The 22,400-nt window shown below is 39.4% G+C and overlaps 1 protein-coding gene across 2 annotated transcripts in view; it reads right to left on the bottom strand.

The window, feature by feature from the left end:
- Positions 1-22,400, bottom strand: part of Nell2 (neural EGFL like 2) — a 276,472-nt gene that overhangs the window by 6,152 nt on the left and 247,920 nt on the right. For both annotated transcript variants that reach the window (XM_040753915.1, XM_040753916.1), the window contains exons 17-20: positions 12,257-12,397; positions 4,702-4,895; positions 3,432-3,608; positions 1,526-1,750 (exon numbers count right to left, since the gene is read on the bottom strand). In XM_040753915.1, coding sequence (XP_040609849.1) covers positions 1,526-1,750; positions 3,432-3,608; positions 4,702-4,895; positions 12,257-12,397 — 737 coding nt within the window. The remainder of the gene's footprint in view (positions 1-1,525; positions 1,751-3,431; positions 3,609-4,701; positions 4,896-12,256; positions 12,398-22,400) is intronic.

Raw genomic sequence — 22,400 nt, 5'->3', positions numbered from 1 at the left:
CTAAAGCTTATTTTCTTGAACTTTATTTTTAAAATAACACAAAATTAAATCATGCAAATGGATAGTTTGTATAAATCTGGCAAAAAGTGAACATAATCTTATAAGCCACATAATCAGTACTCACCAACAAAAATAGGGATTCAGCAGCAGAATATAATTTCTGGAAGAAGTGCTTCTCAAGCATCAAAAGAGTGCAGTATCATTTAGAAGGCACTGACAGGCAATAAACCTTAAAATCATGGTTGTTTCCTGCAGAATCCTGTCTGAGCTTTACTTGATGTAACATTTATCCTACCACCTGTTATATATTTTTGTTGTCAATGTGCAAGAACAGCCAATGTAACAATTCAAAGGAGTAAGAAGACTCATGTTGACTTGGTTGTTAGATGCCAAAAAAACACCTGCTGAGCTAATTTAGATATGCACGTGGTTGAATATACTAATATCAAACATCACAAGTAACATTAGATTTTTCCTTCAAATTTGCTGGTGCACTTTCAGAAAACAGTAGCAAATGTTCACTCAAAATCTTGACTGACAAATTGCATTCATTGAAAGAACAAGAAATGAGGCTTTGAAGATGATGTAACAGACATCTCAAAGTTTCAAGTGTTTTAGGTTTCTTTGTCCTGCTGCATTGAGCCCTTTGAATGAAAAATTACACTAAGTGAATATTAATGAAGGTGTTCTACTGATTAAAAACAGGAAAGGTTTATTAAAAGCCAGAGCAGACACAGATAAGCGTTGCTGAGCAGTCTAATGTCTTTATCTGTTTTTATTGTTGTCAAGCCTTTAATAATATTGGTTGTTTCAGTGTTAATCTTCAAATGACAACTATGAGGTACAAAGTGACCTCACTAAGTTTGATTTTGTATGTATATTAACCAAGTTGTTTTCTTGAACCTAGTCACAGTGAGTCTGTGCTGCCTACATTTGTATATGTTACATGTGATCACTGAAGTGGCATAATGCTGTTTTCCTACGAGAATAAAGGGAAAAATCTTTATAATGATTTTCACCAACTGTAGGAATAAAATATAATAAGCATCAGACTCTAACTTCTTCAATTGAGTGTAACTGACCACAATAGCCAAGAGACACACCCATTCTTGCCAGATTGATTTTCACTTTAGAAAATGTAATGTATCTACTTTGTCAATATATTTTATGGAACTCATAAAAGAACAAGATAAAAATCAATGAAATAATATTGTCTTCCCTTATAAAAGGAACAATGAAACCTGTATGGTTGGCTGCATTAGGAGACTGAGTTGTTGCTACTGATCATGCTGGTGGCAACATACACAAGTTCCTTTACCCTGAAGACCTGTCTTGGATGCACAAGGCAGTAGGTATGGTACTAATCAAATTGAGCTTCCTCCTCTGCTTGAACAACACACAGGCAGAGATCAGCTCGCTGTCATCCAGTGAAGCCCAGCTCTCTATCATCCAGTGAAGCACACCATTGTCTCTAAGCCCTGGGTAGGGCTGGCAGAACACCCACTGCTGCACCCAACAGCTTTACCTTGCACTGGCAGAGAGTGCACTCTGTGCCATGCTTGATCCAGGAAGACCCAGTGAAGCGAACCACATTCATCTCATCCTGGCAAGTTTTGGTGATGTCATTGCGAACGGTATCGGCCTGGCAAGGATCCGTGACACAACGCGGGCAGCACTCATTCTCTGGAAGGATACTAAATTCACACTCTACCTCTGGGCAAGGCAGGGGCCAGCAGTCAACTTCTCCTTGCTGTGAGGAAGAGAGGACAAAGCGAATGTACCAGAGAGAAGAGAAGTGAAAAGGAAGAACAGGAGAGTGGTTTTTATACTTGGGTCTTCAAAACCCACTCATCTTCAGAGAACCTATAGAAGCCCCGCTGGATGCCTGCATCTCTTTTTCAATGGATATTTAAACAGTCTTTGAGGACTAAACAAGAACAACATTAAAACCAAAGCAACATCCATTTCTCCAAAACAGTCAAATGTGAACGGCTCCATCCTCTTTAGGACAAGGGATAGTGGAAAATTTCTATAGTTTTTGATCCCCAGATAGTCTTAATATTCCCTCTAACTTATTTACTAATCTTTGAAAAGCTTTATCCCTTTACCAAAAAAATGAGATATGAACAGAATTTGACAATGTCTTTGCTAAGTTACACATTTTTCAGTGTAAGGAATTTAAATGTGCCTCCCTCAACAAAGCAGCACAAAATAGGACAATACAAAATTTGATTTCCCTCTCTGACTTCATGTGGGAAACTGAGAATTGGACCTTAAGCAGGTTCCACCTGTTTGCTATTTTCCTCTTGGTTTTAAACCTCAAGGTTTCAGAGATGAAAGCAGCCTTTGGGCGCAGAAACCGACCTTGTTCTTGCAATTGATTTTTGGGTTGAAAGAACAAAAAGACAGACAACACAGAAGCATGGCCCTAAAAATATCTTCACACAAACAGGAAGGAAACTGACCACAACTTCAAAGGTGTCTCTCCTGTGACACTTCTACTGCAAAGGCACGCAGCACCTTTCCCTTTAATTTACATGATCAGGAACAAACAAGAAATGGAGTCAGTTGGAAAAAGTTGGTGTTTTCTCTCTGTACAATCTTTTTCTCTTTACCCGTTATTTTCAATGAAAGTTTCACAAATACATAGAGCTGTCCTAATATGTCATTATCACACAGTCACATTTGTGGAACAAGGTAACTGCACAGTGGTGCAGACAGGAACAATCTTTAGGGAAAAGGGCGTTTCCTTGTCTTTTTTCCATTTTCCAGGAAATGCATGTGCACATGCTTATATGAATGCATGCATTTTGAATGTGTGTGAATGTGTGTGATGGCCATTCTTATAGAGATGCCTAAGACTAATACCATGAAGTATTCTTGCTTGATCTACCACCATATTCACTGAGTCAGGGTCTGTCTGTCAGACCCAGAGCTCATCAATATAACTAATCTTGCTGGCAAGCTTGCTTTTGGACCTTCTGCTCCTGTCTGCCATGGCTGGAATTACTGGAAGCCACCAAGCCTCCATGGCATTTCCTTGAGTTTTGGGGATTTGAACTCTGTTCCTCACCATTTGGGGCAAGAGCTTTAACAACTGAACCATCTTCCCAGCTCCAAAATGTTATTTGTTTTGCTTTTTACATGTGAGGAATTGACAGAGAGTGGTTAATGATTTTACTCGAAAAGAATTATTTCTTTTTCATAAGTATCTTCAAGTGTAAGATGGATGGGTTGGAGCCATAGGAACTATTATTCAGCTTAGGATAGGAGTATATCAAGAGGTAGCTATCTCAGAGAAGGCGTACACAGTACAGACTACTCCATTGCTCCAGATGATATTTTTGGTTTCATCTTTCCATCATTTTATGCAGGTTTTGTGTTTGTGACTGTCAACACTTTCGAAGGGGTTGTTCTCCTGCTTAACTTACCAAGCAGCGGCACTGCCGGCAATCCTGGACCCAGGTGTCACCACTGTTGTACACAGTTTCCCCATTTTGATGCAGGCACTGGCTGCTCAACCTTGGGTCACACTCAGGACAACAGGAAAGGTCAACTGTGGGATTCTCACAGTCACAGACCATTCGTCGACACATAACAAATCCAGTCTGCATTAGGAGATGAACAGAATGTTATCGCAACTCTACATTTCTCAGAATACCATGGCTTACAGAGCACGGGATGACCTACAACATCTACTCAACTAATAATGTGCCTTTAAAACACCAGAAATGAGCTCAAAGTTGGAAGACTTCTAACTTCCTCCTCATACTACTCCTTAATGACTTGACCAAAAAGAAAATGTTTAGAAACTACTAGTGTAAAAGTTATGATCACCATATAGTTCATATATATGTATATTAAAGTATATGTATGAATATTCATATATTTTAATTTTATATAGCAATTTAGTTATTATTTTTGTATGAAATCAAGGTGTGCTATTACAGAGCTTTGTAGCTGTTAATCAGCCTAATAATTTGCCGAGTTTCTGGAGTAGTTAGGCATTATGGTTTTGTACAAATATCCATTTCTTTCATAATAGTTGACTATCTTACACATAAGACTATTCATTTAGCTATAATCTAAGTCCCTACCATTAACTGAGTAAACACTAGAGAACACATGTCTAAATATCACATTTATCCAGACAGACATTTCCACTCCTGGGTGAAGGCCTTTCTACTTCAATGTCATTTATTCTTTCATTCAAATACAATTTTATGATTCAGGAAAAGTTAACATAGTCATAAAGTGGTATTTAATGTAGATAAATACATTGTGATAAATGGTGCAATGAGATATTGTTCAGTAACAAAAAACACATGTAGTAATATAAATGATATGTATGTATATATATATATAATATATATGGAAAAATATAATATTGGGACAGAAAGAAGTCAGAAGTCAGGTACAAAGAACATATTCTGTCTGATTCCAATTATGTGAGGCTCTAGAAAATATGAACTGACTTATAATGATTATTTAATTGGAAGCAGTGTTGGTCTGGTTCCAGGCAGAGTGGGAGGGAAAAGGTTAGCTAGGAAAGACCTGGTCAATGTTTGTGCTAATGGAAATGCTGTTATGGTAACTGTCATTTTGGTTAAATGGTTGCACACAATTGTCAACACTCATCAATCCAAACACTTCAAATGTGTGAAAATTATAACCCGAGTAAATCGTTTCATTCATACCAACCTGGCAGGAGCACACAGAGCACCTGTCGTTTTCCAGCACCCAGATCTGGCCATTGTGTTTGACTTTTCCATCGTGCACACAATCCCCTGTGCAGTTCTTCCCGTGGGGACACCGGCAGTCATAGCCACCGTCCAAGTTGAAGCAAATGGTGTCATTGGCACAGCTGTGTCTTCCAGTTCCACATTCGTCAATATCTACAGGCAACAGAAGCGGCACGGTATGACCCAGCATTTTCTTGTTTCAAACAGTTGCGATCAGGCAGGCTGTCTCCTGCGTCTACCCAGACATGCTTCCCTTCACATGCTGACTAAGGCACTGAGTAATCTGGGGAGTTCGCAGGAAAGCATTATAAAATTTTGATTTTAAGAAAAGATAAGCTTGTCAAGATTATTAACTTTTATATCTGTGTAAATAACATTAGGATTTGAGAAACACTGGTATCTCTGGAAGGGAGAACATAGCTCAAGTTATTAAATAAAAGAGCTTGGTAATGGAAATTCTAAAAGTGTTCTGGTGTTTTCCTGGGGATCTCATCCCCAGTGTCACACTGGTATTTACAGAACATCCCTTTCTAGGGGGAGACCCGTCAGGGGGCCTGAGACCTTTTATTCCATCTCAAAACCTATTCTCCTAGCCACCTCCACACAATGTAATTCCAGCACTTTGCCTGAGTGCTGGTGCGCTTCCCTCAAGGTCTAGGTTTGCTGGCAGTGTCCTTGAACCTTCCTACACAGCACGGAAGAATGAGACAAGCTGCAATTACCATCTCTCTCAAGGATACCATTGCTTCTCAGCTTCCCTTTCATATGATCCTTTCAGGCCTCGCCTGACTCCATTGGCAATTGCCCGTTCTTCACCCAACCTCACCTATTCCATGACCACTAGCAGTCTAAAGCATTTTCATACAGATGAAAAGCAAGCATATCATGACCCAGAGATCAGGTCTATAACAAGAAATGTGATTCATTCTATTTATCCCATAATTTAAAGGTCACAAGCCAAAATACATTTCAGAGAGATTATATGAGTGGCAGTAAGCAGTTATTTCCCTTTTCATCTGCTTCCTCTAAGTAAAGGTTAAGAAAAAAGTCACAGAAAGAGGAGTCGTTTAGAGAGGAGTGGGTTAGGGAGGAGCGGGTTAGGGAGGTGTAGGTTAGGGAGGAGCAGTATAGAAATTGGCAGTTTGTAAGTAGGGAAACTGTGTTTTGATTTTTCTTGAAAATTGTCAAGAGAAAATTGAGTAAATATATTTTTTGTGTCTTTACTTCAATTCTAATTGAACATCTGGGCTGCTCAAGATTCTGTCTTGGCTACATTTAAATTATAAAATTCTGAAAATATCCCACTTGGTGTTTTTTCTCTCTGTTTACCTTTATTTTATATTAATTGCATTTCCAAAAAAGTACTAGATTGGGATAGTGGCTCCAAGTGTTATGACCATAGTGAGTTTTATTCCAGCTCAATTTGGAAGGGGTAGTGCTTTGTGGTATGGGCTATGGTTAGGAGAGAAATCAGCATTGAGCTTTGCTTCAATAATTAAGTACAATGTGCTTACACATATTTTAGATTAGATAAAATTTTGTCTTTGAGAAGAAAATGAAATTTTATAAATTAGCTCTATATTTGGTCTTTTCCTAATATTAATAGGGTATATTTGATGTTCTGAGTCCATTGCTCCCATCTGGTCCTCACCGGATAGGAGCAGCAGCAGTATCTGGCACAGCTCACTTTTGTATGAGTGAGCTCACTCCCTCTCTTGTATGTTCTTTATGCTTAACAAGTATACTGTAAATAATATTCAGCCATGCTAAAAGGAGCTAAAGTGTTTTAAAGCAATAATATATTTGAAGGCGTGCAGTATAGAGCTATGGAGGATTAGGTGTGTTGATGCAGATGGAGTGTCCAGTGTGAGTGCAGAAGACACAGCCATACACCTGAGGAGCCATACTCAGCCCCGAGAAAGGAGAAGGCAAGAAATCTAAACTTCATTACAAAGGCAAACAAATGTTATTTTGAGTAAATACAGATTTCCAGTTTAGAAAGATTTCTTTGGCTTCAATTTGGAAAATGGCTTTGAGTGGATTAGCATTTGAAGCTAAAAGGTCAGTGAATTAGCTGGTTCAGGAATGCAGGCAAGGAGTGAATGTAGTCTAAGCTAACTTGTGGGACAGTCCCTCTGTGTGAGCTCTTGAGCACATTCCATGGGCCAGGACATTTGGTCCTTACACCACTGGCTAAACCTATGAGGAAGCCCTAAGTTTACAAGTCAGGAGACTGGACTGAATTGTTGCAAAATCACCCTGAGGTCCTGGTCAAGAAGGTGCAAATGCTTTCTGGCTTTAAACATAGGGAAAAGGCAAATTAAGACTGTTTCAGTCATAGAAAATTTAGTTGCTGCTATACAGAAAGAGGATTACAATCTCATAAGGGAATGGAAGAAGGATCAGGGAGGACATCAGGCATGATCTCTGCTCAGGGAGTGGTGTTAGATTTCCTTTGGGCTTCAGCATGAAGTTGTCTAGTGTGGGATACATAGGTATGGCATTAATGAAACAGGTCTGGAACAAGATGTGCACTTGGTTCAAACAAGTTCTAACTATTTACCCTTTCAAAAACAGTCCATCAGACTCACGTTCAAATTTCATATCAGACACTGAACATTACTTCCTTGGATCACACCCTTGGAACATGAAAAATAAAAACCCAGAGACTGATATTGGGGCTCAAGCTTCAAGCTGCAGATCAGAAAAGCAAAGCGGCCAGCCACTAGCTCTTACTTCTACTTCAGACCGAAAGGGTGATCTGGCTAGCTCCAAAATTCCTCGGACTGCAATGATAGACTTCTGCCTATCCTCGATGTGGCTGGAGACTAAATCTTTAAGACTTTGCTTCTTCCTTATATTCCTCTCTCTGCCCAGCCATATTACTCTTGTCTGTTTCCACCTCCCTAGTGCTGGGATTAGAGGCGTGTGATCCCAAGTGCCGAGATCACCTTTGTGTGTCTCTTTAGGACTGGATCAATTTCATGTAGCTCAGTGTGGCCTTGAACTAACAGAGATCCATCTGCTTGTCTCTTGAGTCCTGGGATTAAAGGTGTGTGCCACCACCACCTGAGGCTAACTAGTATGGTTTTGGGGATTAAAGGTATGTATCACCATTGCTGGCCCTCTATGACTTGTGGCTAGCCTTGCTTCATGAACCCTCAGGCAAACTTTAATAAATCCCAAATAATGTATCACCATACATCCGCTTCACATCAGTAATTTCCTTGTGCTTAACAAAGTCTTGGAACAAATTCAAAAACACTCCGAGAAGGTTTCCTTAATGGAGAAGGGAAGAAACACCCCAACCCCACATAGCACTCCTCTTATCTGTGTTCTTAGAGTTAAGAGTTTTCTCAGCATTTCCCACCTTCTCTCATGGCCTCTTCACCTGCTAAGAACTCACAGTACCCTCTGTCCTGAGACACCCATTGCTGTGCCCAAAGGGACTGTCCATATGTTCGATATTTGCTTGTTGGGTTGAACTAGATTCATTTAATTGCACCTTCTTCTTGACTTAATAAAAAATGTGCAGTTTTTTTGGTTTCTCGAGACAGGGTTTCTCTGTATTGTTTTGGAGGCTGCCCTGGAAGTTGCTCTGTAGACCAGACTGGCCTTGAACTCACAGAATCCGCCTGCCTCTGCCTCCCAAGTGCTGGGATTAAAGGCGTGTGCCACCAACGCCTGGGTAAAAATGTGCAATATTTGGCTTGAAAAAATGCTTCAGACTTCACCCAATTTGAAGATCATTGAAAAATTAAAGAAAGAAAACAATATGGTCACATGAGTGTAAAATAGACAATTATGGGGACAATTCTGGATTGTGCTCCAGTTTTCCAAATCCTGGGCATAGGAGAAATCATGGCATAGAGCAGGAAAGGGCACTCCAGCACATCATCTGGGAAGGAAATCTAAACTGCTGAGAAAGAGGAGGGGGAAGAATTGCAAAGGATTTGTATGGATGTGGTGTGTAAACGCACACCTGATGGACATAAGTATAGACAAAAAGGTAGTGACATAGTACAGCCATTATCCATGTCTTCAAGTGTGAATCCTGCACTTCAGAGTAATTGCAAACACACTGCTGTGGCTTTCCCCAATTTGAAAGTCCATTATATTTAAGCAACAGAAAAATGATTCCTTCACTGATATTACCATACTCTTACAACGGAGTCTTTCTAAATACTAATATTACAATTTGCCAAATCACTCCAATTGCAGGAAATGGGCAGCTGTATAGACTTCTGGTTTATTTCTTAATCCATAGCAGTTCTTTTAAAGCAGTCCTCCAGAGAAGGCTGCCTTCTGAGAAAATAGTATGGTTTTGTAATAAATGTCTCAAATTTTATTGGTAGATAATAGTAGAAAAAGCTTCCAGTTTTTTAAAAGAAAGCTTTCTGTGCTAGTGGGATTGTCTTGAAAAGGGTTTCTGTGGATCAGAGAGAATCTCTTACTTTGCTGTCTTATGTTTTTCATGCTCTATTTTAAGGTGTAATCATCTTCTTACTTTCTGAAATCAAGAGGGCACTAGTTATTTTTGTTTGAACACTATGTCTGTTTAATATATCAAATATTTATTTATCTATACTGTAGCTCATACTCAACATTGAATTCTAATGTGGATTATGCCTAACATATTTCAGTTTTAAAGATCTCTTTCACTTGTATACCTGTTTCTTTTTTGCTGTGGTGATAAAAATACTCTGACAAAGGTGACTCAAAGGGAAAGGGTTTATTTGGGTGTATGATGGTCCATGGTAACAGTCCCGGGAGCATGAAGGGGTTGGGAGCACTGCATCCACAGTCAAAAAGCAGAGAGCAATGAATGTTGTGTATAGCTCACTTTCTTTTTTTCATAAACTCCAGGATCCCAACCCATGGAAGGGGTGCTACCCACAGCTCTTTCCACCTCGGTTAATATAACCAAGATAGCCCTCCACACACATTTCAGAGGCCCATGGCATTCTAAATTATATCAAGTTGAGAACACTACAATCACACTACCTACCCACCTACTTCGAATCTCAGTAATTTTCACTAGACAAATCACTGTATCACCTCTCATGTGCCCAGCATTGTCCCAGGCCTGGAGATCTAGCAGTTGACAAGCAAACAAAGCTTATGAGCTTGCATTCTAAGGTATATAGTCAGCAAACACACAAAAGAGCATGTAATAGGACTCTGGGAGAATTTATTATTTCTCTGAAGGAAAGTGGAGCAGGGCAAGTAAAAAGTGTGGGAGCCTATTTCAAATGGAAAGTCTAGGTGAAACATTTACAAGGGTATCTGGATTAAGTAAAAGCCTGGGCAGTGGAGTGGGGAGGGGGCATTCCATGCAAAGAGAAGAGCTCACGCAAAGGAATCCATCGGTTATGTTTCTAAAATGGCAAGAAAGCAAGCACATATGCCAAGTAGGTCCTTATCAGCCATGGGTAGGGTCTGGGTTTTACTCTGAGAGAAGCGTAAACAGAAGGGAACAGATCTCAGGGAGACAGGAGTAGAAGAGGGAGGCTACTCTGAAGACTGCAATAAAAGCCCAGATAAGGGAGACATTAGACCACTGTGGTAACTGCAGACCTGATGGGGCATCCGATTTGGTCTATTTTGAATGAATACATTTAGAAATCTGATACAATGAACTTAGAAATGAGTTCATCTGGTGGATTTTAGATTTGAAGGAAAGAAAGAAAAGATGCCATTGAGATAATGGATTGAACACCTTGCTCAGGGACCTGTAAAGCTTGGAGAAAATAAAGAGCTCAGATGGTGTCCATTGGATCTGAGATGCCATGAGAATCCCACTTGAGGTGCTTCAAAGGCCATTGCATCTGCGTATCTGAGGCTAGGAAAGAGGCCCGCGTGAGGGGCAAGCATATGGTGTTGTCTTGGTTACAGTGTCTTCAAAGCAATAGAAAAATAACTAAGTCAACATCCCATGTGAGACTTGTGGGCACATATTTGTGAGATAGTAGAGGGACATTGTTTCTTCCTGTTCAAATGAACTAAAGTATACAATGATAGCAGCTAAAATGAAACACAGATTATCCATAAGAATCAGTGAAAACTATGGGAAGAGGAGCTACAGTGAGGATGTATTTTTAGTGTTAATCTTCATCCTGCTTGTTAAGTCCAAAATGGGCCATAAAAATGTCAGTGCTTCTGACAACGTCGTAAATGACAGTCTCGGCTTGCTACAGGCTAGACTGTCACTAGGTAAATAGAAAGACTGCTAACTAAACCCAGCATCTCTCAGAAACCTAGTGAAGTAGTTTTTCTGATCGCCAGGAAAAGCTTTTACTTCCCTTATCTACCCCGTACAGCCTGCTATCCTCAGCAGTGCCCATCTTGTTCTCTATAAACTCAAACCTACAACAGATCAAGGTTCCCACGGCTAGTTCCCAGGCTGCCCCAGCTCCCACACCCCCACCTCACACCCCTGGCTAGTCTGACTTATACACTCCCTCCCACTTCAACCTGCACCCCATAAAACTGGCAAGGCTTTCCCCATCTTTTACCTATTCTCTCTGCCCTTTCTGCCCCCAGAGACAGGCTTGGCCGTTTGATCTCCACTAAACCTTTCTTTGTACGCACAAAATTGTCTAGTTTGGTGGTTTCACTGTGCTCTCTCTTACACTGCTGTATGCTTGCATTATTTTTAGTCAGTTGATAAGCATGTATTTTGCATATATTAAGGACCTATTCTGATTATTTTTAACTACACCTATGTGTTTGGGCATAGTTTGTGCATGTGAGTGCATGTGCCAATGGAGGACAGGCATTCAGTCCTCCAGTATTGAAGCTATAGGCAGTTATGATCTGTCAGACATGGGTGTTCTGCAGATGCAGAAAGGGCCATCTTTCTAGCTTTTTTGTATAACTTTTAGAATAGCCAATTTTAACACAGCATTATGGAATACAAAGTATTTTTGGGGAGGTGAAGAAAATCACATCTTAATCTGTCTACATACAGTAGCCCGTCTTGATTTCGCACAGGCTAGAAATGCCCATGGTGGGGTAATGCCAGCTGCAAAGTCAAGCTGGAACCATGTTAAGCGGTTATTAGCTAACTGGTAATACAACAGCATGTCAATCCCTGGGTGAAACAGCCCAGCCTAGCACACAAGGCGTATCATCCAAGGCTGTCTCGTTCTTGTGTTTTTATCTAGCCCTGGTTCTCCACCTTCTTGTTCACCTCATCTAATTCTTCTACCTGTTTGGGGGTCAGGATTTTGAATGCTTCCATTTTCAAAAGTTTATGTGATAAAATGGGCTTTTTCATTTTAAAATATCTTTCAACCATGGGTAGCATATAAAAAGGATATTTGGGGTCACACATTTGATATATAATACATTAATATAAATATGAGGCAAATTGGTTTTTAAACACACTTCTAATCACTGTTGACAACAAAAATGTAAGAGATTTTGGGATTAACTCTATGTCTATTGTTTACACCTTACTTTGTGTTCTCCAACTTGAGGGAGATTTAGCATCTATGACTTCTTTTACTGACCTTCACAGGATTCTCCACCTGGTGCAAATATCCCATTGTCATGGTAACCATCTCTGCACTCACAGTGGTACCATCCAGGCAGGTTAATGCAGTTGGCACGGCTGTCACACTGAACAAAGCCCTCAGAGCATTCATCGATGTCTGTTTGACAAAGGAAACAAGAGTAGAATTTTACACAGTTGCTTTATCCTTTTAAAGAATCTAGAACATTCAGCTATAAGGCTACTATAACACTTAGTGCCGGCAAACCTCAAAACTGAAAAAGTGTAAAATCAATTTTGTTACTTGGTAGTCAAAAACTGTGTATATAGAATATACTGGTATTTATTAGTAACCAGAGAAACATCTAGAAGACTTCTTCTCTATTACAAATGATTCCACTGTAAAGCAGAAACCAACTATAGTGGTGGTGGTCTATGATTTTTTTTTCACCACATAATCCCAGTTCAGACTGACACACTCTAGGATGGCAGATTTCCAGTTCCTTCAGGTTAAGCATGGGCATGTGACTTCCTTTGGTCACGTGGGGCGGGGTGTTGATATGCAGCAGTCCCAGGCATAGGCTGTGCTGTGTGTGACTCACATGTGATCCACATCACAACAACTAGTAATTTCCAGAGGCCCCCAAGACCAACCTGAGTTTGTGAAGGAGGACGTTGGGGTGCATTCCACACTGCCTGGGATGAGCAGATAATATGAGTAAGAAAATGATTTTTGTTGCTTTAAGCCATTGGGACTTCAGGGTTTCATTATTATTATTATTACTATCAATATAAGATATCCTGACTAAACACACAACTCACATTCAATAGATATGACCACATCACTCATGCATGTTTTCAAGAATCTATGGCATTTGTTCAATTACTTCAAATCACACACACACACACACACACACACACACACACAATCATGCTGTGTGAATAATATGTTGAACACACAATAATTCTGAAGGTAATGTAAGTTACAGGACTTAACAAAGGTCAGGCAGTTCATGATTGCCTGGCATTCATATATATGTTCCTACAGACCAGGAGACTTAGGCAGAAATTGACAAAAATGTAGCTTGGGTCTCAGATTTCCATCAGAAGTATATTACCTTTCCCCAATGCTGTGATCCCTTTTCTGCTAAGGCTGATGAATGATAAGACAATCCCACAGTACTCTAGTCTCCTCTTTTGTTTGTAGGGGGAGAAAAGTGATCCTTGGGATTGCTTTACAACATGCTTTTATTTTCTTCCTCCCACCTGATTTTCTGGGTCCATTGGCCTGACTGAGATCTAGATAAATGACCTGATTTAATAGCACTATGTCACTGTGGCTGCTGAAAATGTCCACATGTAACTATGACTTGTTTCTTGAGAGCCTCATGCTGTACTGGAATATTCTACCTGCTGAGGCAGGCAGTCTTCCTGTGTGTTTCCTAGGCTTGTGGCATAGGGTTTTTGCATGGTATGATGGGGGATGGGTGTTGTCCTGTTGAGGGAAGACTGAGTGACCATCTGAGTCCTTCCACCCCATCGGCTCTGGTTGGCAGAATGTCGATCTATCTCAGTCTCAGTAACCCCAAACTCACAGATGCACATGCTAGTTTTGTTACTTTGGCTTTTGGTGGTGATACTCAAACTTAGGGCCTGTAGCATCCTAGGCAAATGCTCTTCCCCCAGCCAGCACCCTCATTTTTTTCTTTTCTTTTCACATATTCCCCTTTTCTTGTGCTCATTTAAAGTTTATTTATTCATTTGGCTTGGGCCCTATATCACCCAGACTGGTTGGAGCTATGTGACATAGTCCAGGCTGGCCTTAAACTCTTGATCTGCCTGTCTCTGCCTGCTGAGTGCTGAGAGTCAATAGGACAGTACCATGCCTAGCTCTGCCACTCAGGTTTGAAAGGGATAAAGTTGGGAATACAACCAGAGAATTAAGCCCTAACTCATTTGCTACTGGGTAAGAATCCTTCACTGAAACTAAATGTAAAACATCCTCTCAGATTAATGAGTTAATAGGCCAACAATAGACATTTTATACCATTGTAATATTTTAGCATTGTTTCAGAAATAGAATATGTTTACCTCGGCAGTCCTTTTCCCCAAGAATCAGTTACCGTTGCCAGTGATTTCTACTACCAAAGTAAGGGTTGATGGCCAAATCAGGTAACTATGGCAGGAAGCCATGTATACAAGGCATACAGGTTTTAGGAAAAACGTCTTTGCAATTCAGGGCTTCCCCAGCCAAGAGGAACTTTTGATTACAAAGGAGACCATGTGGTGTATTTACTTCAGCATTAACTGCTCTTTCCTTGTAATAGAACTGGTGTGGAAAATTATGCCATTTCTTAAGAGCACAAAGGAAGAAATCAATTAAGCTTCAGAAGTGATGTTCATTTGAAGAAGGCCAGGGGAGATGCCCAGAGTCCCTTGGAGAAAGCTAAGCTCTTAGAAATGGTCATTGTCCAAAACTATGGATAAAATGGAGCATCTGTGACCGCCGCACACTCACAACTACCTGTGCAATCCTTCCATTCCTCCGTTAGTCCTGACTTACCACGACTGTAAGAACTGCTTGCCCCATGAGGTGAGTATTTATTTATAGGTGTCTCTCACCATTCCCTATTTAGTTGCCAAGCTCACCCCTACACACAGCCTCCCACTTGGCTTTATTTACATCACAGCACTCACAGCATATCCCCTTCACCTACAAACACACTCTTTGGGTCTTTGACATTTAATAGGAATGCTGTGATTACATTTCTTCCCACTCTGAAGACTGGGGATACTAACTTAGGCTGCTATGGCATATTGTCACATACAGTTTGAGCATTTTCTTGTTAAATCTTTATTATGTAGCTCTTTAGAGAATTATATATAAACATATAACCATTTCATTAATTTAATTTAATATTAATTACTTAATTAATTCCTGCTATATGCCAACAGGTTTGCATATAGCAGGAAAAAAAGTTGATATACAAGATGTGTGTGACTTCTGCCCTTACTGAGCTATCATCTATGAAAATTACATTTTAGAAAATCAAATGATGAAAATCTGAATTTACAGCCACATAGAGCACAGTTTCCCAGAACATGATATATCTGTCACTATTGATGTGGTTTATAGGTAGCCATACACAAATACTTCATTTTAATGGCTGTGCACTTATTTTCTCAATTATTTCCATTTACAGCAAGGGGTAATCATAAAAACAGAAGTGAAATAGAATTTAAGTTTTAAAAAATGAGAGGAATTAAAGAAGCAGCCTCAGGTAAATATTGATATATATGTTACAGGAACATGAAAAATTAGCAAGGTTGAAAGCATCAATACTGAGCAGAAAGCACTATCTCACATTTCAAGGAGGAGTTGAACAATAATTTCTTATGTAATGAAGTAACTGCTTCAACTAAAATGAGACTCAATTTATAACTCTACATGCCATGGCTCACTATTACATGCTTGCCACCATTCACAGTAAGGAAGGAAAACTAGCTATACAACACATTTAAGTTCAGGGATTTGTTACATACAGTATATTGCAATAGTTACTCATTAGGGTATAGTGAAATGTATCCAGCTATCAAAATACTCATATATGTCAAATGCTCCCATAATTTTCATTTTGTGGTGCGAAGTGTTACTCTCTCAGTGTTGTCAGGCTTACAAAATACCATCAATAGTTTGAGTGTCCCATTGTCATGTCAAGGAACAATGATAGGCATTGTTCTCAAGATACAAGTCATAGTTACATGTGGACAATTTCAGCAGCCACAGTGACATAGTGTGAATGAATGGTTTTCCATTGTACAAATATATGAACATGCATTTTATCCATTGTTGGATGAATTTTTATAGTATTACTTTTGATACTATATACAGAAAACGAGTGTCTTTTCTACATATGGGTTTCATTTTCTAAAGATACACCAACAAGTTCAATTGATGGGTCATGTGGACCCTTTCTGAACTTTCTGAGGACCCTACATCCTGTTTTGCATAGTGGCAGTAGTATGATCCTATCAATCACATGGAAGAGCTCTTTTTTCCATACTCTCAAGAGAACACTACTTCTTTTGACTCCAACCATCCAAGCAAGAGTGAGAGGATATCCTAGTGTCGTATTGATATCCACTTCCCATCCCTGGCACCATGGCCACTTCAGTGCCAGGAGGAATCCAGAGTCACTAAGCTTATGCAATGCTAATTACATGCGAAGCCCTAAGCTAGTGATGTCTGGCAGCTACTGAGACTGTTTCAGACCTCAGAGCTACTGCAATCAGTTGGTGGCAATGAAAGCCAGAGACACAACTATGGGTTATGGGATCCTGTCTGGTAACAGAGTAGCCTGTTGGTATTCATCTGGATTTAGGAATCATGGCAATATCCCTAGTACTGTTTTTTGCTGTAGTGGGTTTGGTGTGAGACACCAAAGCCAACTTCTATGATCACTTCCCCATTTTCCCCAAATACACAGGCTGCCTTTCTATTTGTACTGTGGGTAATGCACAATAGTCCTTTCTTCAGTGTAGTATTTCTCATGCCAGTACCAGGTACAGTGGCTGTAATTTTCTTTTTGTAGATATTTGGAAGGTATTTTGCACATCAATAACTGCTTAGATTGATGTATTTCTGCATAGGAGAAGATAATCATGAGACTGTCCTATTCTGCCATCTCATATGACTTCTCCCCATCATGCTAGTTTTTATTAGTGGATTACATTCAGTGGGAAATGACAGCATGCTTGCATTTCCAAAGCATGCACTTCACACAGAAGGTATATTAATTATTAAATTGGGTGCTCAATAATATTTTAGTAAAAGAACCTGAAATGTGATTCACGATTTCCGATTTTAGTATGTTATTTACAAACAAATGAAGACATTTGCATAAGTTATAACATAAAGTCATCCATTGTTCACTTAGAATATATATAATACATACACTCTGTTTTAGTATTGCCTACTGAAAGACAATGTTAAAAATTTCAAATAATTCACTTTGTGGTTGCTATCCCTAAGTAACTTAAAACTTAACTTTACATTATATTATCCAGTTGACTGAAATATACAGCAAACAGCAAATCTTAGAGAACAAAAAATGTTATTTTAACAACTACCAATTTTTCTGGGGTGGTAGCTGAGTTGGAAGAGTGTTTTCCTGGTATGCATGAAGTCCTTGAATTTCAGACCTGCATAAACTTGGAGCACTCAGAGTTAGATGCAGGGGTATCAAAAAGTTCAGGGTCATCCTCATCAACACAGTGAGTTCAGGCTAGCCTCAGTAAGAGACTGTATCTCATTTAAAGAGATAACAATATCAAACAAACTGAAAACTGAATTATTCAGAATGTTAGTGAGTTGTACAAGCTCACATGATTTAGTCTTAGCAATTTCAATTGAGTATACTATAGACATAGTATATAAAACATTAAATATAAATTTTATAAAAATTTATTACTTGCATTCTGTCTAAGGAACTAGTTTCTGAGTCACTGGGGGAAGTTAAAAATTTTTCATGCCTACATTTAGAACATTGGCTAGTGATATTACCAGGCTACCCTCAAACACACAAAATCTAAAAATCCAAAAATGTTTAGCCATCTGATAACAGTTGTGAGTAACATTTATACCCCAAGAGTTGGAATCAGCTTAGATAATAAAAATGGGAGGTGTTGCTGAAGATATATTTTCCAGAAAAGTACAGATGCATTAAAACAGTCATTAAGAATGAAATAAGAGAAACATTTATAAGCATCAGATGGGGACACCTTGTTCTTTCTCCTTCAGGTTTCCAGTCAAGGCTTAACTTTCTTTAATGCCTCCAACTGAAAATGAGTTGTATTACTGCCACTCAAGGGATTCTTTCAGAAAGTGACAAATGTGTACATTACAAAATTTTATGTTATTATAAAATTAGGCATTTGGGTGATACACATTCTCTTCACTATATGTAACAGCAGATATTCTGTTATAACACCGAACTATGATTAAAATTGTGTAAATATTTAGAGGTGTCTGTGCCTAAAAGGACCCCAGTCTAGATTCCACTCTTCTTCCCCTCCCCCTTTAAAGAATTTTTTGAGAATTTCAGACATGAGTACTGTACTTACATAATTTCCACCCTACACTCTCCCCACTCCAACTCCTAAAATATATATGCTTCACAAGTCAACACGTCATCCGTATGCAGGGCCACACATTCTGTACCTTCTTATTTCAGTATGTGTGTTGCCCACACAATCATCAACACCCCCCTTTTAAACGAAGGGAGGAATGCTGAGCTGATACTCTTGTATCTTACACACAAGAACCAGAAATGAAATTCAGCTGTATTTTGGCACTATTTTTAGTGTACGTGTCAAAGCCAAATAACAGGAGTATTGTCTTTCATATCACTTCTGTGGAAGAAAGACATGACATCATTGCTCATAAAATAGTACTTGTTCTATTTATATCACAATCTTGTGCCTGGGCAATTAAATTATATTGATAAACAGCAGGCAATTAAGGATCCTCAAAAACAATTAATCAAGTCCTGATTACTCACATGGGGTGGTTTGCTTTCTTGATGATTTGCTGTTTTTAAAACCACAAGGTCATTTCTCTCTGTCTTTTGCTGAGTTTCTGGGATTCTGTTTTCAACATTTCGGTAACAGTGCATAAAATAATGTTTACAATTTCTTATTTGAAGACTGTTTATTGTATATTTTTATGAAAACACAAAAATAGATTTCTAGACACCATGCAACCCTCTGTATAAGTTGGAGAACATTGCAGATTCATAGACAATTGTTTTCATTATGTTGTGGTTCATAATTATTACTGAGTGGTATTAAAATGCCAGATACAATTTCTTCATTACATTCATTATTCCTCATAACCACACTCAAGTGAAGTATTCTTTGTACTTGTGTCGCAGACAAAACAAGTATGCTGTTTTTTCAAGGCCATTCCATAGACCCCCCCCAACCCCTTGGTCCCTCACAGAATTATAATCCTTAAGATACTGGTCAAGAAGAAAAGCCTACAAACTGGAATTTCTTTTCTTTTAATTTCTTTATTTTTTGAAATTGTAAGTACATCATTCCCCCTTCCCTTTCCTCCCTCCAAACCCTCCCTCATACCCCTCCTTTTTCTTTTTTTCAAATTCATGGCCTCTTTTTTTCATTAATTGTTGTTACATACATACACATTCCTAAATATATTTTTTAAAAACCCTATTCAATCTGTATAATGTTACTTATACGTATGTCTCCAAGGCTGACCATTTGGTATTGAATAACCAGTTGGTGTATTCCTCCCCAGGAAAGACTATTTCTTGTGTTCTTTGTGCAGGGTTGATGCCTCCTGCCCTGCCCTGCCCATTGCATGCCACTATAGCATGTCTATTATTGCCCTCGTTCAGATTTTAACACTCTTTCCTCACTCTCTGCAGTAATGTTCCCTGAGCCTCAGGTGAGGAGGGAGTGTTTTATAGATATATCCACTGGGACTGGGCTCCACAACTCTACATGTTGATGGTTTATGGTTTTCTATAATGGTCTCCATCTGTTGCAAAGAGAAGTTTCCTTAATGAGGCCTAAGGACTACACTCACCTATGGATATGAAGATAAATACCTAGAATGTATTAAAGATTATGCTGGTTTAATATATTGGTAGTTGAAACTCTCCTCTAAGATCCATGACTTCACTGGCCTCCAGTAGTTGCCTGGGTTTCCAGTTACTCTTGTTGAGCAGGTCTTTGGTCCAATTAGCGAGGGGCTGGTTACTACCAAGGTATCTGTATCCATGCCACTATTGCAATCTTGCTTTATCATGTCATGCTGCTCATTGCTGTGGTTCATAGGTGTCATAGGATGAGTAGGATGGTTGAATACTTCCCCCGTTTGGAAACTTGCACATCACCTTCTGGTACCATGAAGATTAGCTCTCAGGGAAGAGGTTGATGCTCAAGGGACTCTGGGCCCTGAGTCTGAAGGCTATGTGCTGTGACTGAATTCTGGATCTTTAACTTGTGAGCTCTGTAACTTCGTTTGTGCTATTAAAGTCCCTCTGAGTCACTGGGTTTTGGATAATACTTTCTTCCCCTCACAGCTAGCTGTTACCATGTTGGACTCATATAAGGACTAACTGCTCATGGTAGGTATTCGATACAACATCTTCCCCTAAGACCGGATGCAGTATCATCTCCTTTGGTTGTTTTCATTATCTAAGAACATAAACATTTTGATTAGGGGAAATAGTGGCAATAGGGTGACAGCAGCCCATTTCTCAAATGCGAATCTCCAGTGAGTGTATAAGCTCTGCCAACACTGTCAGTGTTGATGTCAGGTTAACTAAGTTCTCACACCAGATATTTGGGGAATGCATTTTAAAATTACATCAAAACTTAAAATAATAAAAAAGAAAATATCCAGTTCTTCTTATCCTTATAAAAGCTCTGTTAAAGGGGGAAAAGAAAATGTAAAAATGCAAACACAAAGATAAAAGGAAACACAATAGAGAAAGAAATGCTTTGTTGTTGTTGAAAATAAAACACAGATGAAATGGTAGGGCAGAACAGAAGACGCAAGAGGCTGGAATGATGTGTAATAGCAGAGTGTTACAAATGATGGTTCTAACAACCTGCTCTAAGGATCTCCCAGGAGGCTGAGTTAGCATGGAGACCTGAGATGGGACATGCAGCTAAGTGCATCTGGGCAAAATCAAAGAAAACTGATTAGCTGAGGGTAGTGGCACCTGCCTACAGCACATGGGAGGCTAAGATGCAAGGATCATAAGTTTGAAGTCAGCCTGAGCTACAAAGGGAGTCCTGGTCTCAAAGAGCGAAAAAAGACAGCATCTACTATTGAATAATCAACCTACTCACCTCCTGCTGCCTTGGGCAAAGTGCTAAAAGAAAGCAATTACTCTCAAAAACAGAATGGATAGTTTCTTGTAAAGAAAATAAATATATCCCAGAAAGTGACACTATCAGGGTTTGCATAGAGATCGTTGTCATTTGGAACAAAGATCACAGTTGCAATTCAGCATTCAAGGGGCAAATAGTGTAGAGAGTTGTTCCCCTTCAGCTTTACAAAGCTGGCTCTCCTGTCCAAACTCCAAATTAGTGATTCTGTCTATCTACTCTTACACATCTGTGTGAGATCAAGGAGCAACCAATATTTGAGAAAACCTGTAAAATGTTAAGGGAGCAGTCAAAACTGTCAGAAATCTGATAGGGAAAGAAAGAGATGGTTCACAAAGTACCAGCCACCATCTCTACATTATCGTCTCCAGGGTAAGAACAATGGGCTAGGAAAATAAGCATATTTCTGAGAATACAGATTATTTCTTGAAAATTAAATAATAGTACCAAAATTTTTAAATGCAATCTGAGGCCTGAAAGATACAGTAGAAGAACATAGAAAATAGATTAAAAAGATACAGGAGAGAAAAACCAAAGATCACACAGGGCCAGCATCTGACTACACACAGATTCACATGGAGAGCTGTAATTGGTATGTGATGGTCTCATGAAAGCTAACTGTATGGCAGACACCACTTTCCACAATTTGTCCATGGCTACTGAGTGTGGACTATGTTGTAGGAAGGAGGAAGTGCTATCACTCCACTATTCTGAAGGAGGAGCTTAGGGGAGTTTAAATAACTCTTCCCAAGGCTATTGGGAGGCAAAGCCAAAATCTGAACTGATTGATCTGGATGCACACCTGCCACAACAGGATGCTTCCTCACAAATGAACCAGGCACAGAGAGCTAAGCTCACAGATGGCACATTTCACAACAATCAGAATAAAATCTAAATCTGCTATCTGCGAGAAGAAAAAGAATAGACTACATGTAAAAAAAAAAAAAGATAAGAATTGGTCTTATCAAGTTTATCACCCACAGGGTTGTGTGTCTTGCAGGAAAATTCTACAGTAGGCATAGATACCAAACACCTGTGAATGCAAAAAATATAATCCCCTTGACTGACCAATACCTGTGCACTGTTTAAAAAATATTTCAACAGGCTGGGCAGTGGTGGCGCACGCCTTTAATCCCAGCACTCAGGAGGCAGAGGCAGGCGGATCTCTGTGAGTTCGAGGCTAGGCTGGACCGAAAGCCTCCAAAACAATACAGAGAAACCCTGTCTCGTAAAACCCCCCA

Source organism: Mesocricetus auratus, unplaced genomic scaffold (assembly GCF_017639785.1).
Source record: "Mesocricetus auratus isolate SY011 unplaced genomic scaffold, BCM_Maur_2.0 Super-Scaffold_100010, whole genome shotgun sequence".
Classification (NCBI taxonomy): domain Eukaryota; kingdom Metazoa; phylum Chordata; class Mammalia; order Rodentia; family Cricetidae; genus Mesocricetus; species Mesocricetus auratus.
Note: the sequence above shows the minus strand (reverse complement) of the source record. Positions and strands in the feature narration are given on the sequence as shown.